General features: G+C 54.3%; 4 protein-coding genes across 4 annotated transcripts in view; 3 read left to right on the top strand and 1 right to left on the bottom strand.

Moving 5' to 3' along the window:
- Positions 1-4: 4 nt before the first annotated feature.
- Positions 5-4,338, top strand: AKR7A2 (aldo-keto reductase family 7 member A2). Its single transcript, XM_030963741.1, has 7 exons — positions 5-231; positions 1,002-1,189; positions 1,704-1,808; positions 2,325-2,421; positions 2,516-2,615; positions 2,933-3,062; positions 3,877-4,338. The coding sequence occupies exons 1-7, from the start codon at positions 6-8 to the stop codon at positions 4,036-4,038; spliced, it is 1,008 nt and encodes a 335-aa protein (XP_030819601.1). The 5' UTR covers position 5; the 3' UTR covers positions 4,039-4,338.
- Positions 4,339-4,736: 398 nt separating this feature from the next.
- MRTO4 (MRT4 homolog, ribosome maturation factor) lies at positions 4,737-7,412 on the bottom strand. Its single transcript, XM_030963742.1, has 8 exons — positions 7,313-7,412; positions 6,866-6,924; positions 6,665-6,768; positions 6,495-6,576; positions 6,201-6,268; positions 5,737-5,888; positions 5,217-5,293; positions 4,737-5,031 (listed from the first exon to the last, which is right to left on the bottom strand). The coding sequence occupies exons 1-8, from the start codon at positions 7,338-7,340 to the stop codon at positions 4,885-4,887; spliced, it is 717 nt and encodes a 238-aa protein (XP_030819602.1). The 5' UTR covers positions 7,341-7,412; the 3' UTR covers positions 4,737-4,884.
- A 26-nt stretch (positions 7,413-7,438) lies between these two features.
- EMC1 (ER membrane protein complex subunit 1) lies at positions 7,439-19,115 on the top strand. The gene is given in 24 exon segments (XM_030963740.1): positions 7,439-7,613; positions 7,703-7,827; positions 8,061-8,126; positions 8,687-8,780; positions 9,389-9,517; positions 9,637-9,763; positions 10,088-10,237; positions 10,893-10,925; positions 10,927-11,061; positions 11,391-11,462; positions 11,873-11,932; positions 12,142-12,264; positions 12,467-12,563; positions 13,226-13,342; positions 14,152-14,351; positions 14,598-14,747; positions 15,086-15,247; positions 15,482-15,601; positions 15,800-15,937; positions 16,261-16,434; positions 16,981-17,191; positions 17,659-17,743; positions 18,236-18,365; positions 18,548-19,115. Coding segments are annotated over 24 exon segments (2,979 nt in total). The 5' UTR covers positions 7,439-7,512; the 3' UTR covers positions 18,728-19,115.
- Positions 19,116-20,459: 1,344 nt separating this feature from the next.
- Positions 20,460-20,923, top strand: part of UBR4 (ubiquitin protein ligase E3 component n-recognin 4) — a 90,128-nt gene continuing 89,664 nt past the window's right edge. The window contains 1 exon segment of the mRNA XM_030963622.1: positions 20,460-20,600. Coding sequence (XP_030819482.1) covers positions 20,470-20,600 — 131 coding nt within the window. The 5' untranslated portion in view covers positions 20,460-20,469.

The raw sequence follows: 20,923 nt of genomic DNA, 5'->3' as shown, positions 1-20,923 counted from the left end.
GCGCGATGGCGGCGCGGGCGGCGATGGCGGCGGTGGCGGGCGGCGGGGCCCGGCCCGCGGTGGTGCTGGGCGCTATGGAGATGGGCCGGCGAGCCGGGCCCGAGGCGAGCGCCGAGCTGCTCCACGCCTTCCTGCGCCGCCGATACCGCCTCGTCGACACCGCCTTCATGTACGCGGGCGGCGAGTCCGAGCGCATCCTGGGCGCGCTGCTGGCCGGCGGCACCGAGCCCGGTAGGGCGGCGGAGGGCGCGCTGCCCTCGGGGGAGAGGGGCTGCCCTGAGGAGAAGGGGCTGCTTTGTCAGGCTGACACTGTCCTTGAGGAGAAGGGACTTGGCCAGGACTCCTTCTGTGAGGGGAGGGTCTTGTCTGAGGAGAAGGGATTTCCCTGAGGAGAGGGGACTTGCTGGGAACCGTGCCCTGAGGAGAGGGTCCTCCCTTGAGGAGGGTCGTGCCTGAGGAGAGGAGCTCATCTCTTCTGCCAGGCTGACACTGTCCTTGAGGAGACGAGCCTTGCCCAGGACTCGTTCCTTGAGGAACAGGGTCTTTCTTCCCTGTTAGGCTATGCCCTCCCTGAGGAGATGGCACTTCCCTGGGGAAGGAGAAGGGTCTTTCTTCCCTGCCAGTCTGAGGCGGTTCCCAGGGACAAGGGCGCTCCCCAGAGTCCATTACCTGAGGACAGGGATCTTCCCTGCCCAGCTGACTCCCTCCTCGGGGAAAGCAGGCTTGCCCCAGGCCCATCCCCTTAGGACAAGAGTTTTCCCTGCTGATGCCATGCCTGAGGGGAAGGGATCCCTGTACTAGTGCTGACCCCAGACCCTGAGGAGCAGACCTTCCCTGCCTGGGGCAGACCCTCAGTCCCTGCACAGAAGAGCTTGCCCTGCAAGGCTGACAGGATTCCTGAGGAGAGGCACCTTCCCTGAAACACCTCAAACACTTATGTCACTTATCCCCACTCCCCTCAAGGTGGAAACATCCTTGCTCATTCTTCTTCTCTCTGCCAGTGGAAGTGGCCACCAAGGCCAACCCGTGGGACGGGAAGACGCTGAAGCCGGAGAGCGTGCGCTCCCAGCTGGACACGTCCCTGGAGAGGCTGCAGAGGAAGAGTGTGGAGCTCTTCTACCTGCACGCTCCTGACCACGGCACCCCAGTGGAGGAAACCCTGCGTGCCTGCAACGAGCTGCACAAAGAGGTGAAGTGCAGAGTCCAAGCCTGGGCAATCCTTGATTCTCTCCTTCCCACTGCTTTTTTTAAGCCAGGGCTGCTTGTTGTGCCTGTCTGCAGCGCTGGGTTTGTGCAGCTCTGCAAAGAGGAGGCAGAGCCCAGGGCAGAGCTGAGCAGCCACTGCTCTTTGTGTGCTCACGTGGTGCACTTTGTTCCCAAGAGCTCTTGGAACATCTGGACTTTGCTTCCAGCCTTGTTAACAATGTGGGTTAAGATTAGTGCTGGTAATGGGTAAAGAATTCCTGAGTTTTGTTTATCTGGTTATATCATTTAAACGAGAAAGTGTGAATTCCAAATGAACAGAAAATGGGGAATATTTTTGTCACGTCTTAATAATTCAGTCTGTCAGAAAAGGTGGACCGGAATTAACCCTTCTGGACTAAAATTTGGTGACTGTCCTTTTCACTGTACCCATCTTGTGCTGTCTGGGTCCAGATGAACTTTAAAACACTGGAACTGAATTCCCTTTTATTCCTCTGCAGGGGAAGTTTAAAGAGCTTGGCCTGTCAAACTACGCTGCTTGGGAGGTGGCAGAAATCTGCACCATCTGCAAGTACAACAACTGGGTGATGCCGACTGTGTACCAGGTGAGGGAGGGGGGAAGCTTGGATTTGGGCTCCCCAAATCTAGCACCAGCCCCAGTGTGCCAGATGTAAACACAGAAGGAATCTGCTGCAGTTAGTCTGGGAAGCCACAGAGTCACTGAGGTTGGAAAAGACTTCCAGTCCCAGCTGTGCCCAGTGCCCACCTTGTCACCAGCCCAGAGCTCTGAGTGCCACATCCAGGCCTTCCTTTGACACCTCCAGGGATGGGGACTCCAACACCTCCCTGGACAGCCCCTTCCAAGGCCTGAGCACCCTTTCAGTGAGGAAGTTCAGGAAGCTGAGCGAGGTCACTGCTCAGAAACAGCTCAGTGTGTTCATTGCTGGAGCCAGCGACTCCCCTTGCCATGGAACTTCAATTATTGGCAGTCTGTTCCTAAGCAAATCATCACCTTGTGTGACCTGAGGCCGCTCTCTGGGATGGGTGTTGCCAGGGCAGGGTGGGAAGAGGCAGCTGCTGTGCCCTGAGCTCTGTGTGAGGCTGTCTCCCACCCCATGCAGGGAATGTACAACGCGACCACGCGCCAGGTGGAGGCCGAGCTGTTCCCCTGCCTCAGGCACTTTGGGCTGCGCTTCTACGCCTACAACCCGCTGGCAGGTACAGGGACAAGGCTTGGGACAAAGCTCTGAGGAACATGGGCTCTGCAGAGCCAGCCCATGTTCCCCAAACCTGCTGCTCCCTTCCCTCCCAGGGGGGCTGCTGACCGGCAAGTACAAGTACGAGGACAAAGACACGCGCCAGCCCACTGGGAGATTTTTTGGGAATGACTGGGCTCAGGCCTACAGGGACAGGTATGTCCTGAGCTGACAGACAAGCAGGAATGGCTGCATGAAAAAAACACTCTAACAGTCAGCTGAGAGGAAGCAGAATTGACCAAAGCTTGGGGTTGGTTATCTTAGCACACATGGTTGGGGCTGTGGTGTGTGACTGAGCTCTGCAGGGTGGGTTTTAGGCTCAGCTTCCTCACAGCTCCCAAGGGAGACTGCAGAAGTCCTCCTAGGCTACAAGGAGTTTTATGAGGCTTCCTAAAAGCCTTTTGATTGGAATATAGATGTGCCGCTGACTAGAGGTCCCAAGGGCAATTACAAGGATTTTTTTTTTTTGGCAGGTACTGGAAAAAACACAATTTTGAGGGAATTGCACTGGTAGAAAAAGCTCTGAAAGAGGCTTATGGCTCCACTGCACCCAGCCTGACATCTGCTGCACTGCGCTGGCTCTACAACCACTCCAAACTGCAGGTGAGAGCTTGGCTGGGCACTGCTGCCAGCACTGGGCACTGCTGCCATGACTCACAAACAGGGAAATTTCAGCATAGGTGTCTTTTAATGCTGTGGGATTGTGGTATTCCAAAGTGAATATTGCTGTACAGGCTGTGCCAGGCGGTGGGAGTGAGGCAGCTCTGCCTTTTCCCATGTGGTCAGAGCTGGAAGCTTCAAGTGGAAGATTTCAGGTGCCAGTTCCTGGGGTCTTGGCTTCCCTGCAAGGAGTGGACTCACCTTTCACTGGACTAGGAAACTAATGCTTAGAATTCCTGATGTTCCCTAAACGTTCCTGTAGCCCATCATAAAGTAGGATTTGGCAGCTTCTGAGGATTTGGGGTGGCTTGGGAATGTCCTGGCCTAGTGAGCAGAATTTGTGGTGTCAGTTGCTTAATTCCATCAGGGCACCCCAAGAAGATGGGTGAGATCAGCTCCAAAACCCCACACCTGGTTTCTTGAGTGGGTTCTGAGCTGGAAAAGGAAGGCATTCTGCAGAAATCTGGGGGCTTTACTCAGCCTTTGGCACGACTTTGGGAACAACAGCACAAGGACAGGAGTTCTAGCCCCAGCCCAACAAGGACAAAGATGTGCCTCAGGTTTTCTCCAGCCCCAAATGCTACTCTGTGTGTAGCACTGTCCCTCAGGGATCCCAGCTGCACAGCCAAGCCCAGCCTGGCCCTGCTGTACCTTTCTTCAGGAGTTCCTTAGTGGAAAGAAATGCTTTGTTTGGCCCACAGTGGCTTGGGAGGTGAACTTTCTTTTGGGATCAGCAACACCTCCCATCTGTTCCCAGGGTTCTCTTGGAGATGCAGTGATCATTGGGATGTCCAACATGGAGCAGCTGGAGCAGAACCTCAACTACAGTGAGGAGGGTCCGCTGCTGCCGGCCGTGGTGCAGGCGTTTGACGAGGCCTGGAACCTGAGTGCCCACGACTGCCCCAACTACTTCCGCTAGGGAGGGAAGGCTGGCACACCCAGCACAGGCTCTGGAGACCCGGGAGAGGTGCTGCCCACCCTGCCCTCCCATCCATGGCTGGAGGGCTGCGGGTGTTTCCTGAATCAGTGAAGCTTTGTAGGGTCCACGCCCGTGCCTTATCCTCCCTCCCAGCCCCTCAGCTCCCCCAGCACAGCCCAGGATTCAGGATGCAGCTGATCAGGAAAATGAACACCTTAACGAGGTGAAGGCCCCTGTTCTACTTTAATGTGAAATCTTAAATGATTACATAGAAGAATAAAATCTCTTTCTAGTGCAGAACCCATCTCTGACCTGTGCCTGGAACCTGGCATCTCTGTGGCAGCACTTGGGGACTTTGAATCACAGAATATCAGGATGGTTTGGGTTGGACAGTCCTTAAATCTCATCTTGTTCCACCCTCTGCCATGGGCAGGGACACCTTCCACTATCCCAGGGTGCTCCAAGCCCCATCCAGCATGGCCTTGGACATTTCCAGGGATAAAGCAAAATTCCAAGGGTTGAGCTAAGGATCTTCTTCTCTGTCAGAATAACAAATCCTCAGCATCTTTCCCTTTGTGCTCTATCAAAATTCCATTACATTTACACCCCTCCTGCCCAGTTTTCATGTTTGAGCTGGCATTTCCTCAGATCCCAGGCTCCACTATCACTAAACACGAGCAACAGCAGCAACAACCATCTGAAGTTTCACATAGATATTTATATAAATATAAAAAAAGCATAGGTAGGTCATTTTCTATAAAGATCATCCCAGTCCAGGTGTACCCAGGGAAGGGAAATATCCTCCTCTTTTTGTCCCTAAAATAGAACTGTCTGGTGTCCAAGCTGTTAGTCCTCATTGCTGTCATCATCATCATCCTCCTCTTCCTCCTCCTCTGCTGCATCTCCCACGAGCTTCTGGAAGTCTCCTGTCTCAGAATTCCACAGAAACTTCATGGTGACTTTAAATTCTGCCATCTCGTAGCCAAAGAGTTTCTAGGAGAGGACACAAATCCATCATTCCTGCTTTACTGTCTGTGTGCCCAGCCTAGCAAAACAGTAAATTCCACTTCCAGGTGGGAAGTGGAGCAAAGCATAAACCAAAATAATTGCTGCTGAGTTTTAGGAGATGTGTTAATGAATTATTTTGTGTCAGGAAGCAGGGTTGCCATGTTACTCACCAGCACACGGGCCTGTTCTGGGGTGAGAACATCCCCTTCCTTGCACACTTCATAATCCGACAGCAGCGTCACCACTCCTGCAGAGCAAAACCCTTGGAATGGGATCCCAGGCACTGGGGGCTCCCCTGGAAATAGGATCCCAGGCACTGGGGGCTCCCCTGGAACGTGGGGCAGAGCCAGCGCTCCCTCCAACACCACCCCTTGGAGCTGACACCTTGCCATGCAGCATCAGAGCACCCCAAGGAGAGAGATCAGCTCCAAAACCCCACACCTGGTTCCTGAGTGGGTTAATCTGAGCTGTTCCCACTGGAAAGGGAAGGCATTCTGCAGAAACTTGGGGGCTTTACTCAGCCTCTGACATGACTTTGGGAACAACAGCACCAGGACAGGAGTTCTAGCCCCAGCCCACAAGGACAAAGGTGTCCCTCAGTTTTCTCCAGCCCCAAATGCTGCTCTGTGTGTAGCAGTGTCCCTCAGGGATCCCAGCTGCACAGGCAAGCCCAGCCTGGCCCTGCTGTACCTTTCTTCAGCGCTGTGGGCAGCCCCAGCTGCCGCAGCTGTGGCTCCATGGAGTGGGGGAACTGCTCCAGGGGCCCCGTGTCCAGGCTGACCCCGTAGGGAGCCTTGTTCCCAGCACGGGCAAAGTCCAGCTCCCGGAACCTGGAGAACCACCTGGGACAGAGGGGGGCAACAGGAGCTTCAGCTGGGGCAGGAACAGCCCTGGGCTCACACAGGGACCGGGCACGGCCTCCCCAGGATCTGGTCCTGCTTAGGGAGGTTGTGGCTGCCCCTGCATCCCTGGAAGTGCCCAAGGGGTGGAATGAGATGGGCTTGAAGGTCTCTCCCAGCCCAACCCCTTCCATGATTTCTGCTGTCACAGGAGGGGCTGACAAAGGCCCAGGAGACCATCGCTGCTCTAAGGGAAGCAGCAGGGGCTGTTGGGGTTGTGTGGCAACAGAAAGGCTGTGCCAGGCTGGTACTCACTCATCCACCTCGTCCCTGGTGCGGTTGGTGAAGAGCAGCCCGACCTCCCCTCTCAGGTGTTTGCTGACCTGGAAGAAAGGAGCATCCATGGGGATTGGGGAGCAGCAGGGACTCACCTGCAGGGCTCAGTCCTGCACTGCTGCACTCAACAGAGCCCCCGTGGCAGGACATGGATGGACTGAGTTAACGCCCCCACAGAACAGTGACCCCGGGATGTGGTTCCAGGATGTTTCTCCAGGATGTGGAATGCACCAGGCAAAGCTCTGGGACAGCCAGAGGAAGCTCAGCAGGTACCTTGTGCAGGTTCTCCTTGTACTCGCTGCTCGGCTCCCGGCCCAGCGCCACCATCATCACCTTGTTCTTCCCGAAGAAGATCCTGCCCAGGAGGAGGAGGAGGAGGAGGAAGATGTCAGCCCTGGAGCTCCCTCCTTGGGCATCCCCACCCCGCAGCACCCCCTGCCCACCTGCTGTGCTTCCAGGCGTTCCGCACGTCCTTCAGCTTGTTGTTCCTCATGTTGGCCACGGAGAACACGAAGATGTACTTGTAGGTGTCCACACAGCGCCGCAGCTGCGGGGGAGCCGTTACCGGGAGCGGGACGGGCACGGGGGGAACGGGCAGGGCACGGGGAGGGGACAAGGGAGAGAGGGCTCGGGGCCACACTCACCTCGGCGATCAGCGCCTGCTTGGCTTCCAGCCCCTTGCGGGGCGTCCGCGTCAGGGACACTGCGGGGAGCGGAGCGGAGAGAGCGTCAGGGAGCGGTGGGGAGGGAGGGGGGAATGGAGGATGGGATAGGGGACCGGGAGGGGATGGTGATGGAGAAGGGAACAGAGATGGGCAAGGAGATAAGGATCGGGTAAAGGACAAGACAAGGGGATGGGGAGAGGGAAGGGGGCGATGGATGGGGCCGAGAAATGAGAAAACGATGGAGAAGGGGACAGGAATAGGGAAGGGGGCGGTGAAGGGGATGAGGAGAGGGAAGGGGGCGATGGGGGATGGGAGAGAGGAATGAGAAAGCGACGAGGGGGCAGGGGACAGGACCGGCGGTGCAGAGGGATGTGCCGGGCAGGGTGCCCGGGTCTCGGTGCAGCCCCGCTCCGGCCCCGCTCGCACCTTTGCGGTCCCGCTTGGACTTGGGCATGGCTCCGCCGTGCTCCGAGGCCCCCGCGCCGCGCGCGGCCTGCCGGGAGCGGCCGGGGCTGTCCCGTGCGCTGCCTGCGCGCTCCCCGCGCCGCTGACGCCCTTTCCCCGCGCAGGCGGCGGCGCTGGCGGGCCCGCGGTGCAGAAGGCCCCCGGGCGCCGGGGCCGCTGTCATGGCGGCGGGGCCGCTGCCGGTCCTGCTCCTCCTGCCCGTCCTGCTCCTCCTGCCTTTGGCCGCCGCCGTCTACGAGGACCAAGTGGGCAAGTTCGACTGGTGAGTGCCGGGATCCCGCCGGGTTGGGTCCCCGTTCCCGCGGACAGGCCCCGGTCCCATTTCAGCGGCGCTGCCGTTCCCTCTCGCAGGAGGCAGCAGTACGTGGGGAAGCTCAAGTTCGCCTCCTTGGAGGCCTCGCAGGGCTCGAAGAAGCTCGTTGTGGCTACGGAGGAGAACGTGGTGGCCGCCCTGAACTCGCGGAGCGGCGAAATCCGTGAGTGGCCGCTTTGAGGGTCCCTGCGGGTGCCGCTGTTGAACTCTGAGGGTCCCTGCGGCTGCCGCTGTTGAACGCGGCTGTGCGGCCCTGGCGGGCGGGAGGGCTCGGCCGGCGGCTCAGGGCCCTGTCTGAGGGCTGGCTCCGTGAGCAGCGCGGGTTTAACCCCTGTCGGTAAGGCAGGAACGCCTTGGCGGGCACAAACGCCCTCTCCCGTGCTCTGTGTCTCGCAGTGTGGCGCCATGTGGACAAGGGCACCCCGGAAGGAGCCATCGATGCCATGCTGATCCACGGGCAGGGTAAGGCTGTGACCGATGAGTAATGCCGTGATTGATACTCACAATTAACAGACAAATAACATGTATACATGCTAAGAAAAGTTTTGTAGGTTTATAGTTATGTTTTACCCTCTCGTGTGGGTATCAAGGGACAGCCGGGGTTGGGACATTTGGGGGGGTTGTCACTATGGAACACCTGAGCTCCAGTCAGGATTTGAGGAAGAGATCTCCACCACTGGATGGCAAGGAAGGAGTCAATGGACAGAACTTTGGGAGGGGTTAAAGGGTTAAAAGGCCAAACCCCCATTGTGTGGGTGAGCACGCTGTGGGGAAAATCCTCTGCTCCAAGCGCTGTCACCTTTTCTCTATTCAGCCTTCTGTTGTGTTTTTGTAAGGTTTAATAAACCTTTCTCAGTTTCTGCAGAGTGAGTGGCTGTTTCTCACAGGGGCACGTGGCAGGGCTGGGGGGGCTCCTGGAGTGTGGAGCCAGCCTTGGAGCACAGGCTGGGCGTGCAGAGCCCATCCCTCTGCTGGCCTGTGCTGGGTGCCAGCGCTGTGTTTGTCCCCTCCCCCCCCTCCAGATGCCATCACCGTGTCCAACGCTGGGCGGATTCTGCGCTCCTGGGAGACCAACATCGGGGGCTTGAACTGGGAGACCTCCCTGGACACTGGCAGGTGGGAGTTCCTGTCTGCAGGGTTTGTTCTCCTTGGAGGGCTGCTCTGGGAAGGAAAAAGCGGGTCATGGACTTGCTCTGGGTTTGCATTGTAGAGAAAGTTTAGTCAGATGTAAAGGTTCCAGAACAAATTTTGGGTGAATTCTTTGTGAATGGCTGAACCCTGCAGAGAATCACTGAGGTTGGAAAAGCCCTCCCAGACCATGGAGTCCAAACTGTGACCAATCCCCACCTTGTCCCCAGCCCAGAGCACTGAATGCCACGTCTAGGACACCTCCAGGGATGGGCACTCCAAACCTCCCTGGGCAGCCCCTGCCAAGGCCTGAGCACCCTTTCCATGCAGAAATTCCTGCTGATGTCCACCCTGAGCCTGCCCTGGCCCAGCCTGAGGCCGTTCCCTCTGCTCCTGTCCCTGTTCCCTGGGAGCACAGCCCAACCCCCCGGCTGTCCCCTCCTATCAGGAGCTGTGCAGACCCACAAGGTCCCCCTGAGCCTCCTTTTCTCCAGGCTGAGCCCCTTCCCAGATCCCTCAGCCTCTCCTGGTGTTCCAGCCCCTTCTCCAGAGTAAAATAGGAAAAGAATTCCCTAACTGCAGGTTCCTGTGCTCAGTTTCCAGGGGGCTGCCCTGGTGGGGCTCCCTGAGGCAGTGAAGTATGTGGCAGTGCTGAAGAAGGCAGCCCTGTCTCTGCACTACCTGTCCAACGGGCACCAGAAGTGGGTGGAACAGCTGCCTGAAAGGTGAGAACAGCTCTAAGGAGGGGTGTGAGCCCCTGGCACGGGGCTGCACCTGCCTTGTGCTGCTGCAGACTGCAGTGTGAGTGGGAGGGTGATGCTTCATGCCTGCTCCTGTCTTGCAGTGAGAGCACTCAGTACGAGCTGCTGTACTCCCGTGGCACCGGGGTGATCCACGTGGTTGGCATCGTTCCCCAGAGCCACCTGAGCGTGCTGACCTTCAGTGTAGAGGATGGGGAAATCACAAGACAGGTAGGGGAGCCAGAATGCTGGATTTGATGGGAACAAATGCACTTCCAACCCTGTGGTGTGGTGGGCAGAGAAATCAGTTGTTGTGCCACAGAGAACCCTCCCTCTCCCTGAGGCACTGCCTCCACACCAGGGATTTCATGGCTGAATGCCCTGGAAGCCAAAGTGAGCCAGGCTGGCAGCTGTTAGCCAAGATTATTCATAACCCTCAGGCTGACAGGTAGTTCTTCTCAGCTGTGGCTAAAAATAACTGACTTACCTTGCCTTTGTGTGCCCGTGGGTGCTGTGCAGGCTGTGCGCTGCTGAGCTGGCTGTGTCTCTCTGCAGGTGAGGGTGGCAGCCCCGTGGCTGGGGGGCCTGCAGGGCCCCTGTGCCGTGGTGGGGGAGGCTGTGCTGGTGTGCGTGGACACGGCCACGCGCTCGCTGCACGTCTGTGCCCTGGACACGGAGCAGGACATGAGGAGCATCCCCCTGCAGGTGAGCACTCCTGTCATTCCTGACCTAGCTGGTCTGCTTCCAGCTGGAGCTGGTTCCCTGTGGTGACAGCCTGGTCAGAGAGAGAGAAAGCTAGATAAATAAATAAGTTTTCCTGGAATTGGCCTGGGAAACAGGAGGGAGCTGGAGAGAGAGAGTTCTAAACAGTCTGCACCTGCTGTTTGTAATAAGCTGTATTGCCCATAAGTTTGTTTACCAAAGGGTGGCTTCTTAATTAGCTAATGTGATGGTGTTCTGATTAAAGGACCAGTCAGGTCCACCTGTATGAATTAGGGTATAAAAAGCACTGGGTTTCTTAATAAAGTGAATTAGCCTTCTGTGACTGTCTTGAGAGTCTATGTCACTCATTACCTGGTCCTGACCCGTTATGGTGACATCTTCCCAGTCTGTTGGTGAACTGGGGGGTGATTAGAGATGGGGGGTCATGCTCTGTAAATTGAGGGAAAGGTGGGAAAGCTTTTTGTCTGTTCTTCCTTCTGGATCAATGTCTTCTGAGCTTTGCTCCAATGGAGCCTCAGCCTTCCCTGCCCGTGCTCTGTCCCCTGACCCAGGGGATCTCTGAGTGCTGCTGAAGGGAGGGAGCTGTTGGTCCTAGTGAAGGATGACTCCCCAGCACATGTGCTTGTCTCCTCTGCAGTCCCTGGAGCTGGAGTTTGCAGATGACTTCCAAGGCCAGGATCTTGGCCACTCAGCCCAGTGTGACCAGCGCCTCACGGACTCAGTTCTTCCTGCAGCTGTCCCCAAGCCACTTCTCCCTGCTGCAGTACAAGCAGGGGCTGCTCAGCCACCTCCGGGACTTCCAGCAGGTGAGAGATGGACCAGGGACAGGGCCAGGTGCAGCTGAGCATCCTTCACACTGCTGGGCCAGCTGGCAGGTTCTACAAGTCTCAGTAACTCTGGGCAGCATGGCTCAAAAACCTTTAGCAGGTCAGCTGCTCCCATCTTTATGAGAAGTAGGATTTTTCCTGTTTTTGAGCTGGGGGGAAACTATGCAATTTTAAATTTGGCTGTGACAGTTAATCTGCTTTTAATTTCGCTGTGGTTTTATTTCCTTCACAAGTACTTTTTAGTGAGGTTTGGGGGCTTCTTGAGGGTTTTTTTTTAATGATTTCTTGCATTTTTTTTCCCTTTTCAGGCAGCTCTAGTGAGTTTTGCAACGACTGGGGAGAAGACAGTGGCTGCTGTGCTGACATGCAGGAGTGAACTGGTGAGCACAATTCCTGTCCTCTGGGACCAGCCCAGCTCTGGGGATGTGCTCTGGGGCTGGGCTCCACTGGTGTTTCACAGGCTCAGGGAGGGGGAGCCCCTTGAGGAAGAGGAGGATGTGATAAGTTTCAATGATAACACAAGCAGGGCTTGATTATGTCCAGCTCAGTGAATATCCTATTTCAGGAAGGTGGGCATGTGACAAGTATTGGCTTTCCTGCTCCACAGAGGATTTCAGTTCTTGGGGATATCAAACATATTTTAATTTTTATCAGAAACAGAATAGAACAGAGCTATTTCCTGCCTGATATCACAGGCAAGCTGAGATTTGTCAGGGAGCTGAAAACCTAATTTTTGTATACTTTACTGGTGTTTGAAGCCATGTTACATCTGCTCTCATCCTCACTTCAGAAACCTGGAAGCTCTGATGGGCTCCAAGCTGGCAGCACTCTGGAGGATGCCCGGAGGCAGGTATGGGGTGCTCTTGTTCCCAGGTTCTTGTCCGTGCATTTTATTCCTTCACCTGCAGGAGCAGAATGACAGAGGTCTTACACCAGCTGTACAACCTAAAAATACAGCCTAAAAATATCTTGAAGCCCCAGTTTTGGCTGGGCATGGAATCCTGCTGCAGGATTTGATGTGGTGTGGGTGTAACCCCTGTTTTCTGCCCACTGCTACAGGATTCCTTAACCTGCTCCAATCAAACCTACAACATAAACCTCTACCTGGTTGAGACTGGGCAAAGATTGTTGGACACCACAATCACCTTCACCCTGGAGCAAGGAGGGGCCAAGCCACAGCAGGTGAGCAGGGAGGGGTTATTTCAGTCCCTGCAGTGCTCCCCCTTCCCTGGTTTGGCAGCCAAGGGGAAAAGGATTCCAGGGATTACATCATCACTTTGCTCTGGTTTCACATGATTTCTGCTGTCTTCAAGGAGATGATGTGATCATTAATGTTGCTGTTTTCCTTACCTTTTGTTTTTTGTTTGGTTTGTTTTTTTCCCAGCTGTACATCCAAGTTTTCCTGAAGAAGGATGACTCCGTGGGCTATCGAGCCTTGGTGCAGACAGAGGACCACATGCTCATGTTCCTCCAGCAGCCAGGTGACTCCCAAAAACAGCTTCCTCCCTTTGTAACAGTCACCAGGAGAAAATTCTGTGTCCTCAAGGATTGTATTTTATCATTACTTTCCTTGGAAGCTGAAAAAATTAATTTAACTCTCCTGAGTCCCACGAAAGACACAGGAGACTCTTTCACCCTCACCTGGACAAACAATTCTGCCCTGCTTTGTTTGGATTTCAGGAGGTTTCTGCAAATTTCAAAACTCTTTTTGTAGGATGAGAGTGTAAGTTCTGGTGTAGATTTTCCTCAAAGATTTTCAGAAAAGGTTCTCTTGGCAAAAATGTTAATTTGCAGAAAGGGTTGAAAGTCCCATCTCAGCGACAGGAATTTTGTGGGGCTCTAAAGGAATCCAGGACTTCACACTGTGAATCTCTTATTTTAAATAGACTCAATGACTGGAACCATTTTAAAGCACCAGATTGCTTTTACTGATCCTGAGGTTTTCTTCCCAGAAGTGGCTCCTGTTGCATGAAGTATTTGTCTTTAATTAAGTTAATTATATTACATATTTATACACTGTTTTGCATTTCATTTAGAGGTGATTGCATTTCAGGGTTGCACTGAAAGGTACTTTAATATTGAGTGAGTCAATTCCCAAATAGTAAATTGATTTTTCCAATATTCTGCTCTTATTTCTTTCCAGGAAAAGTTGTGTGGAGTAGGGAGGAGTCACTGGCAGAGGTGGTGAGCTTGGAGATGGTGGATCTGCCTCTGACAGGAGCACAGGCTGAGCTGGAGGGAGAATTTGGAAAAAAAGCAGGTGAGGTTAACAGAATTGCCTCTGTGAGTTTGTTTTCCTCCCTAAATAAATGTGTTTATTGTTTTCTTTTTACTCTGAGATGAGAGATTAATTTAAATCTCTACTGATGCCAGTTAAAATGAGCAGAAATAAACCCTTTTTTGTCTAAACTTTGGAAATCCAATCCAGATGACAAGAATACATTACATTGTTACATTAAAAAAACAGCAGCAGTAGGAGGGATTTTGGTCATGTCTCCTGAATGTTTTCTGTGGCTCTTTCTGGAAAACTCGTTTCCAATAGCTTTTTTTTTGCTTTGTTTTGTCTTTCCTTGCTGTCCTGGATGCAGCCATCCAAGGTAACCCCACCCTGCATGGAGTGTGCTCTGCTCCTGCCCAATGCTTCTGGTGCCACTGCTCCCCTCTGCTTGCTCTCCTCAGGGGCTGAAACCGTGTTGAAATCTGGTGTTTTGGTTACTTTAAGAATTTGAATACAAACCCTCATTGGGCAGAATTAAGGATTTTTAATTGCTCTGAGGGATTTCTGTAGAGGTGGGGGAGCTGTAGGTGGGCACAGTGAGAAGGAACACAAAATCCTCTGCATGAAGGTTTGCTTTCAGTTGATCAGGGCATATTTTGGAATGAGTGTGGAGTGGGAAAGGTTGGTAAGTGCCAGAGTCTGTGACAGAAATGGCAACTGTAACTTACTGCAGAGGGGGAGGCGAGGAGCCAGCCCAGGTTTGTGCATGGCAGCGTTTGACAGCACAGTTTCAGCTCTGGGGTGGGATGGGTGTGTTTTCCCTCCTGCTCTCACTGTGGTGCCCCTTGCAGATGGTTTGCTGGGAATGTTCCTGAAAAGACTCTCATCCCAGCTCATCCTGCTGCAAGCCTGGACTGCCCATCTCTGGAAGATGTTCTATGATGCCAGGAAGCCCCGGAGCCAGATTAAAAATGAGATTAACATTGACAATTTGGCCAGAGATGAGTTCAACCTCCAGAAAATGATGGTGATGGTCACTGCCTCGGGCAAGGTGAGGAGGCCAGGGCAGGAATCTGTTTCCAGGCTGGAGCAGAGTCTCAGCTCTGAATTCTCAGCCCTGTTTTTAGCCAGGCTTGGGCAGAAATAATGGGGAGATGCACAGGATGTTTGTGGTGGCTTTAAAGGAGGTCTAAGACTCAGCTTTCTTTGGGATATGACAGAAGGATGTCATGCTTGAATGGGAGAGGTGTTTTCCTAAACTTTGGCTTTCCTATGTTTCCCATGTGTTTTTCCTCAGCTTTTTGGCATTGAGAGCAGTTCTGGCACCATCCTGTGGAAGCAATACCTCAGGAATGTGAGACCAGGCTCCTCCTTCAAGCTGATGGTGCAGAGAACAACAGCCCATTTCCCCCACCCTCCACAGTGCACTCTGCTCGTCAAGGACAAGGTGAGGCCCTTTCCTGCCCCTCCATGGGCATGGAAATCTGCCCTTGGACAGGGCAATAAAACCATCTTCTTGGGCATCATCTGCTTGTCGCTGATGAGGGGATGGCAGGGGAGAAAGATCAGGAGGGAAGCAGACACAGAAGCCTAGGTATGATCGTGGCTGTTGTGGACAAATACAGGATAAATGTTTGGACAAACGTGTGTTTCCAAACAGAATATTTTCAGGATGGAGTAGCTGAACACAGAGTATCAATAGTCAACACCAGCAAGTAACAGTTAAAAAAACACCCTTTTTTTTGGACATAAGCAAAAAGAGGCAAAGCTTGCCCTGTTTTTCAGGAAACCAAGATGAGTTTTCTGTACGTCTTTAACCCCATCTTTGGGAAGAGAAGCCAAGTAGTTCCTCCTGTTCTGAAACGTCCCATTCTCCAGACTTTGCTTCTGCCTATTATGGATCAAGACTATGCCAAAGTGCTGCTCCTGATTGATGATGAGTACAAGGTAAATTGCTTTGCCTGGAGGCAGTTTTCTTTACATTCTGGTCAATTATTCCCCTCCCTCTTGGAGCGAGATGGAAAAAAATGCCATTGAACAACATTTCACACAAAACTATGAGGTTATTCTGGTAAGACAGACCTTATCTTGATAAACATGTTAGAAATAATCTTTCTGGTTCATTCTGGGGTGAGTTTTTTGTCTGTATCAGTTGTTTTTGACCTAATTTTTCTTTTCCAGGTTACACCTTTCCCAGCCACTAAAAACGTCCTACGCCAGTTAGAAGAAATAGCCCATTCCATCTATTTTTACCTAGTTGATGCTGAGCAGGGAAAACTCTCTGGATTCAGGCTGAAAAAGGTATGGAAGGCCCATTGCACTTCCCTGAATGCCCTGTGGATAATGGCAGATCTCAGTTCCCTTCATGGAGCTTTGCTCAGCTGAACCTTCAGCCTCAACTTGCACCGAAGGAATTGGGAAATCCGAAAGCAAGGGAATCTGCATACTGCTGGTCCTTTGAAAATGAGATCCAAGCTCCCACATGCTTTTTCCCTGCAGGACCTGAGCACAGAGGAGAGCTGGGAGGTGGCCATCCCCACGGAGGTGCAGAGGATTGTGGCTGTCAAGGGGAAGAGGTCCAACGAGCACGTGCACTCCCAGGGCCGCGTGATGGGCGACCGCAGCGTCCTCTACAAGGTGCTGCTGAGCTCTCTGCTGGCTTTTTGTTGAGGGTTTATCCCATGGGAAGATCCCAGTACCATTCCCTACATTGGGATGAGCTGCCCTGTGGTGCCAGTTTTTCTTTCTGGGCACCAGTGTGTCTGTGGAAGAACACTCACTTTGATGTTTTAATGCAGCAATTCAGTCAGTCAGAGTCTGAAATTGTGGAAATAGCAGCTTGATTTCTTGAGGTGATTTATGCTGATTTGTTCACAACATGCCCAGTGCCAGATGAAGAGCAGCAGGGAGGTGTCTGTGGCATGGACAGGGGGTCTCAGCTGTTTCTCCTTCATCCCTAGTCCCTGAACCCCAACCTGCTGGCCGTGGTGACCGAGAGCACGGACACGCACCACGAGCGCACCTTCATCGGGATCTACCTCATGGACGGGGTCACGGGCAGGATCATCCACTCCTCCGTGCAGAAAAAGGCCAAGGGGCCCGTGCACATGGTGCACTCTGAGAACTGGGTGGTGGTAAGCTGCTGCTTCTTTGGGGGTACCCCTAAAATCACCTGCTGGACAATGTTAAGGTGATAAAAAGCAGTGACCTGTAATGAAGGTCCTTCATGGTGCAAATAGGGCAAAATACACGTGTAATGGCTGACTCTGACAGTTCTGTAAGTTTAACAAATTAACATACTTAAAGAAATCATCCAGTTAGATGGTCAGTGAAGGAAGTAATCTCCCCTTTCAGTTCTGGCCCCACTGAAGCCTCCCGTAGCTTCCAGCTCCCCAGTTACTATGTCTGTGATGGAGAAAATGACATGTCCTTGGCTCACAATGTAGCAAAGACTAAATAAGGTTCCAGCAAGGTTTGCTTGTTGTTCTAAAATCTAAGGGAGGGGTAGGAAGGTGCTACAGTTACTTAAGGAGCTATGTAACTATACTAGTAATCTACAGAGCTACAAAGAGATGAAAAGTATATAAAAAGCAAAAATCTTTTTGGCATGGAGGCAGTTTAGGGACCACCCTGTGTGATTATTGGAGGTTCCCTGATCCTCCTGGAACTCCTGCTTGCAGTACCAGTACTGGAACACCAAGGCCCGGCGCAACGAGTTCACGGTGCTGGAGCTCTACGAGGGCACAGAGCAGTACAATGCCACAGCCTTCAGCTCCCTGGACCGCCCCATCCTGCCCCAGGTCCTCCAGCAATCCTACATTTTCCCCTCTGCCATCAGTGCCATGGAGGCCACCATCACTGAGAGGGGCATCACCAGCCGCCACCTGCTCGGTGAGTGCCTGCTCGGGGAAAGGGGAGCTCTGAAATCCAGCCAAATGCACTTGGCTGCCAAAAAGTCCTGCCTGGGGGTTGTGCTGGACTCCTGCAAGTGCAGGGATAAACACCAGGAGTGTGGCTGTGTTTGCTGTCAGAAAATGCTGTCAGGAATGGCCATGAGGTGCCAGACCCTTTCCAGCGGTGCCCAGAGCAGCAATGGCCATAAACTAAAACCCAGTGAGTTTCACCCCAACACGAGGAAGAACTTTTCCTTGAGGGTGCCAGAGCAGTGGTACAGGGAAGGTCTGGGGTTTCCCTCTCTGGAGCCATTCCAAACCCACCTGGATGCATTCCTGAGTCACCTGCTCCTTGTGACCCTGCCTGGGCAGGGGGGTTGGACTGGATGATCCCCAGAAGGCCCTTCCAGCCCTGGCTTTTCTGGCATTCTGTGATTTTTGAGATGTTTTTCCTTTAATGCACAGTTGGGCTTCCCTCTGGGGCCATCCTGTCCCTTCCCAAGGCTCTGCTGGACCCTCGGCGCCCGGAGATCCCCACGGAGCAGAGCAGGTAGGGAAGGATGAGAAACTCTGCTGGGCTCTGGAGAGGGCTGGGTTTTGTGTGAGGAGGAACAACCTGTCCTGCCGGGACTCAGAGGAGTCTTGGCACAGAATGAAGGGAAGCTGCTCCAGGTCAGAGGTTGGACTCAGTGATCTTGGAGGTCTTTCCCAAGCTGAAGGAGTCTGTGCTTCTGTCCCCAGTCCGTGATGATGGGATGCATTTGTCTGTATTACAGCAGGTCAGTGGTTAAACCAGCCTGGTGTCTGCGTGCTCAGGGAGGAGCACACTAGAGGAAATGGATTTTCTAGAGTTACACTTACTTGTAAAACTTAACGTGACCCCGCTGATACATTTGATTTCCCTCCTGCAGCAGTAATGAATCTGCCCTGGGAAATGCTCCCAGATTTGCTGGTTTAGGGTAGCTTTTGATAATCAGGAGACGCTGGTGGCATGTGCTGTGTGCTGCCTGGCTGGGGTTTGATGTCTCGTGGTGCCTTGCAGGGAGGAGAACCTGATCCCCTACTCACCAGACGTGCAGATCCACGCTGAGAGGTTCATCAACTACAACCAGACCATCTCCAGGATGAGGGGCATTTACACAGCCCCCTCTGGCCTCGAGTCCACCTGCTTGGTGAGTGCAGGGAGAGAGACCTCAGTGTGCAGTTTGGGGGTGGATCTGAATTCTGTAACTCCCATAACAGCTGCTCACAGTGTAACCATCTCTCCTTCCCGTTCAAACTGTCACCCTGAGGGGATCATTTTGGGGTTTTATGCTCCAAGCTGCATCCCCAGCTCCTGATCTCCCTCCTGCAGGTTGTAGCCTACGGGCTGGACATCTTCCAGACCCGGGTGTACCCCTCCAAGCAGTTTGATGTGCTCAAGGATGACTATGACTACGTGCTGATCAGCAGCGTCCTCTTCGGGCTGGTCTTTGCCACCATGATCACCAAGAGGCTGGCCCAGGTGAAGCTGCTGAACAGGGCCTGGCGCTGAGGGAGGGATCCCAGCCCCCCCAGGGATGGATCCACAGGCCTCTATTCCACTGGGCTGGAAGATAATTGTGAGGAAAAGATAATTGTGAGGAAAAGCTGCTGGAGGAACAAAACCTGCACTGCCCGCGTGTGTCCTGCGAGGAGAAACGGAAGAGATGAAAAATAGAGACTTTTTTAGTCTGATCTGACTGAAAAAGAAGCTCCCAAACCACCCTTAAAGGCCCCTAAATCAGTGTCTCCCTGGTGTTGGTGAAGAGAACCCTGAGGATGTGTGTCCTGCTCATCCTGGGCTCTCCCTCGCTGCCAGCTGTGCCACATCTGGCAGAGAGAGGAGGGTTGTTGGCTGTGCCAGCTGTGCCACATCTGGCAGAGAGAGGAGGGTTGTTGGCTGTGCCAGCTGTGCCCCACATCTGGCAGAGAGGAGGGTTGTTGGCTGTGCCAGCTGTGCCCCACATCTGGCAGAGAGAGGGGGTTGTTGGCTGTGCCAGCTGTGCCCCACATCTGGCAGAGAGAGGAGGGTTGTTGGCTGTGCCAGCTGTGCCACACATCTGGCAGAGAGAGGAGGGTTGTTGGCTGTGCCAGCTGTGCCACATCTGGCAGAGAGAGGAGGGTTGTTGGCTGTGCCCCACATCTGGCAGCGAGGAGGGCTCTTCCTGCTGTGAAGAAGAGACCTTGGGTGATTTCTGTAGGAAAAATGTTGGGATTTGGGTGTCTGGCAGTGGGAAACGGCCTCATGGAGCCACTGACGAAGCAGCAGAGCGAGGGGGAGATTTTGAACCTAAAGCCTCTCTGTGTTCTTTATTTATTATGACAACATCAGTTCCTTCCCATTTGTTTTTAAATTTTCCTTTTTTTTTTTTTTTTGTGTTCAGAACTGGGGTCAAGGTGGGCTGGTTCAGGGGGAGGAGCCTCTCAGCGTTTCCTTCGGGCTTTGAATTGTTAAGGTCCAGTTTGAGATCGAGTTTGTCCCCCGGGAGTGGCCGTGTCCCCCACACCCCCCAGTGTCCAGATCCCAAAATAAAAGTGCGGAGCAGGGAGCGGGCTTGGGCTGCTGAAGAGTTTATTGGGCTATTTAAGGGGCTTGGGGGCTATTTAAGTGGGCATTTGCAGCTCTTTGGGTGGATTTGGGGGGATATTTAGGTGTTTTTTAGGCGTTACTTAGGTGAGATTTTGTGGGGATATTTGGGTGGGGTTTTGGGGCTGTTTAGGTGGGGGTTTGGGACTATTTAGGTGGCTTTTGGGGCTATTGAGGTGGGTCTTGGGGGGCTATTGAGGTGTTTTTTTGGGGAGCACTGAGGTGGGTTTTGGGGCTAAGTGGTTTCATGGGGCTGTTTCAGTGGGTTTTGAGCTACTTAAGTGGAGATTTTTGGCTGTTTAAGTGGAGTTTTTTTTTTGCTATTTACGTGGGGGGTTGGTTTTCCTTATTTAAGTGTTCTGGGGGACTCCTGAAGCGGGTTTTTTTCGCTATTCGGTGTTTTTGGGGTTTTTGGATGATTCCTCGGGCCGCTCCGAGCCCTCCCTGCCCCGGGGCAGCCCGGGGGCGGGGCGCGCGCACGGCGCATGCGCGGAGCTCCGCCCCGCCTTCCCCGCGCCGCGCACGCGCCGCGCGCCAAAAGTTGCTGACTCACGCAGTGCGCACGCGCCCGCGCCGCGGGCCAATGGGGCGGCGCGACGTTGCGCGGTCGCCGCCCCGCCGGCAGGGGGCGCTGTGCGCGCCGCGGCCCCGGCCCAGCGCAGCCCAAGATGGCGGCGGGCGGCGCGGGGGCCGCGGCCGGGCCCGGCTGGGACGTGGCCGTGCGGCCGCTGCTCTCCGCGTCCTACTCGGCCTTCGACATGAAGGAGCTGCCGCAGCTGCTCGCCTCGGTCATCGAGAGGTGAGCGAGCGCGGGCGGGGGCTGCCGCTCCTCGGCGTCGCCCGCTCAGGGGCAGCGCCGGGGGTGCCGCTGCGGGAGCGGCTGAGGGGCGGCTGAGGCGGGGCCCGGCCGGTGTGAGGGGCCCGGGGCCGGGCTCGGTGCCCGGTGACCGGCGGGGCTGCCCGGGCAAAGCCCCGAGCTCCGTCCCCGGCTCCTCCCGCTGTCCCGGGGCCGGAGCTCCCGGAGGTGCCCTCGGGCCCCATAACGGGCTGAGGGTGCTCGCCCGGCCGCAGCACCTCGGACAGGCGCCCGCCGAGAGGCTTCGGGACTGTTCTTGTGGTTTT

Source organism: Camarhynchus parvulus, chromosome 21 (assembly GCF_901933205.1).
Source record: "Camarhynchus parvulus chromosome 21, STF_HiC, whole genome shotgun sequence".
Taxonomy (NCBI): Eukaryota; Metazoa; Chordata; class Aves; order Passeriformes; family Thraupidae; genus Camarhynchus; species Camarhynchus parvulus.
The sequence above is the reverse complement of the archived record's forward strand: the minus strand, read 5'-3'. Positions and strand labels throughout refer to the sequence as shown.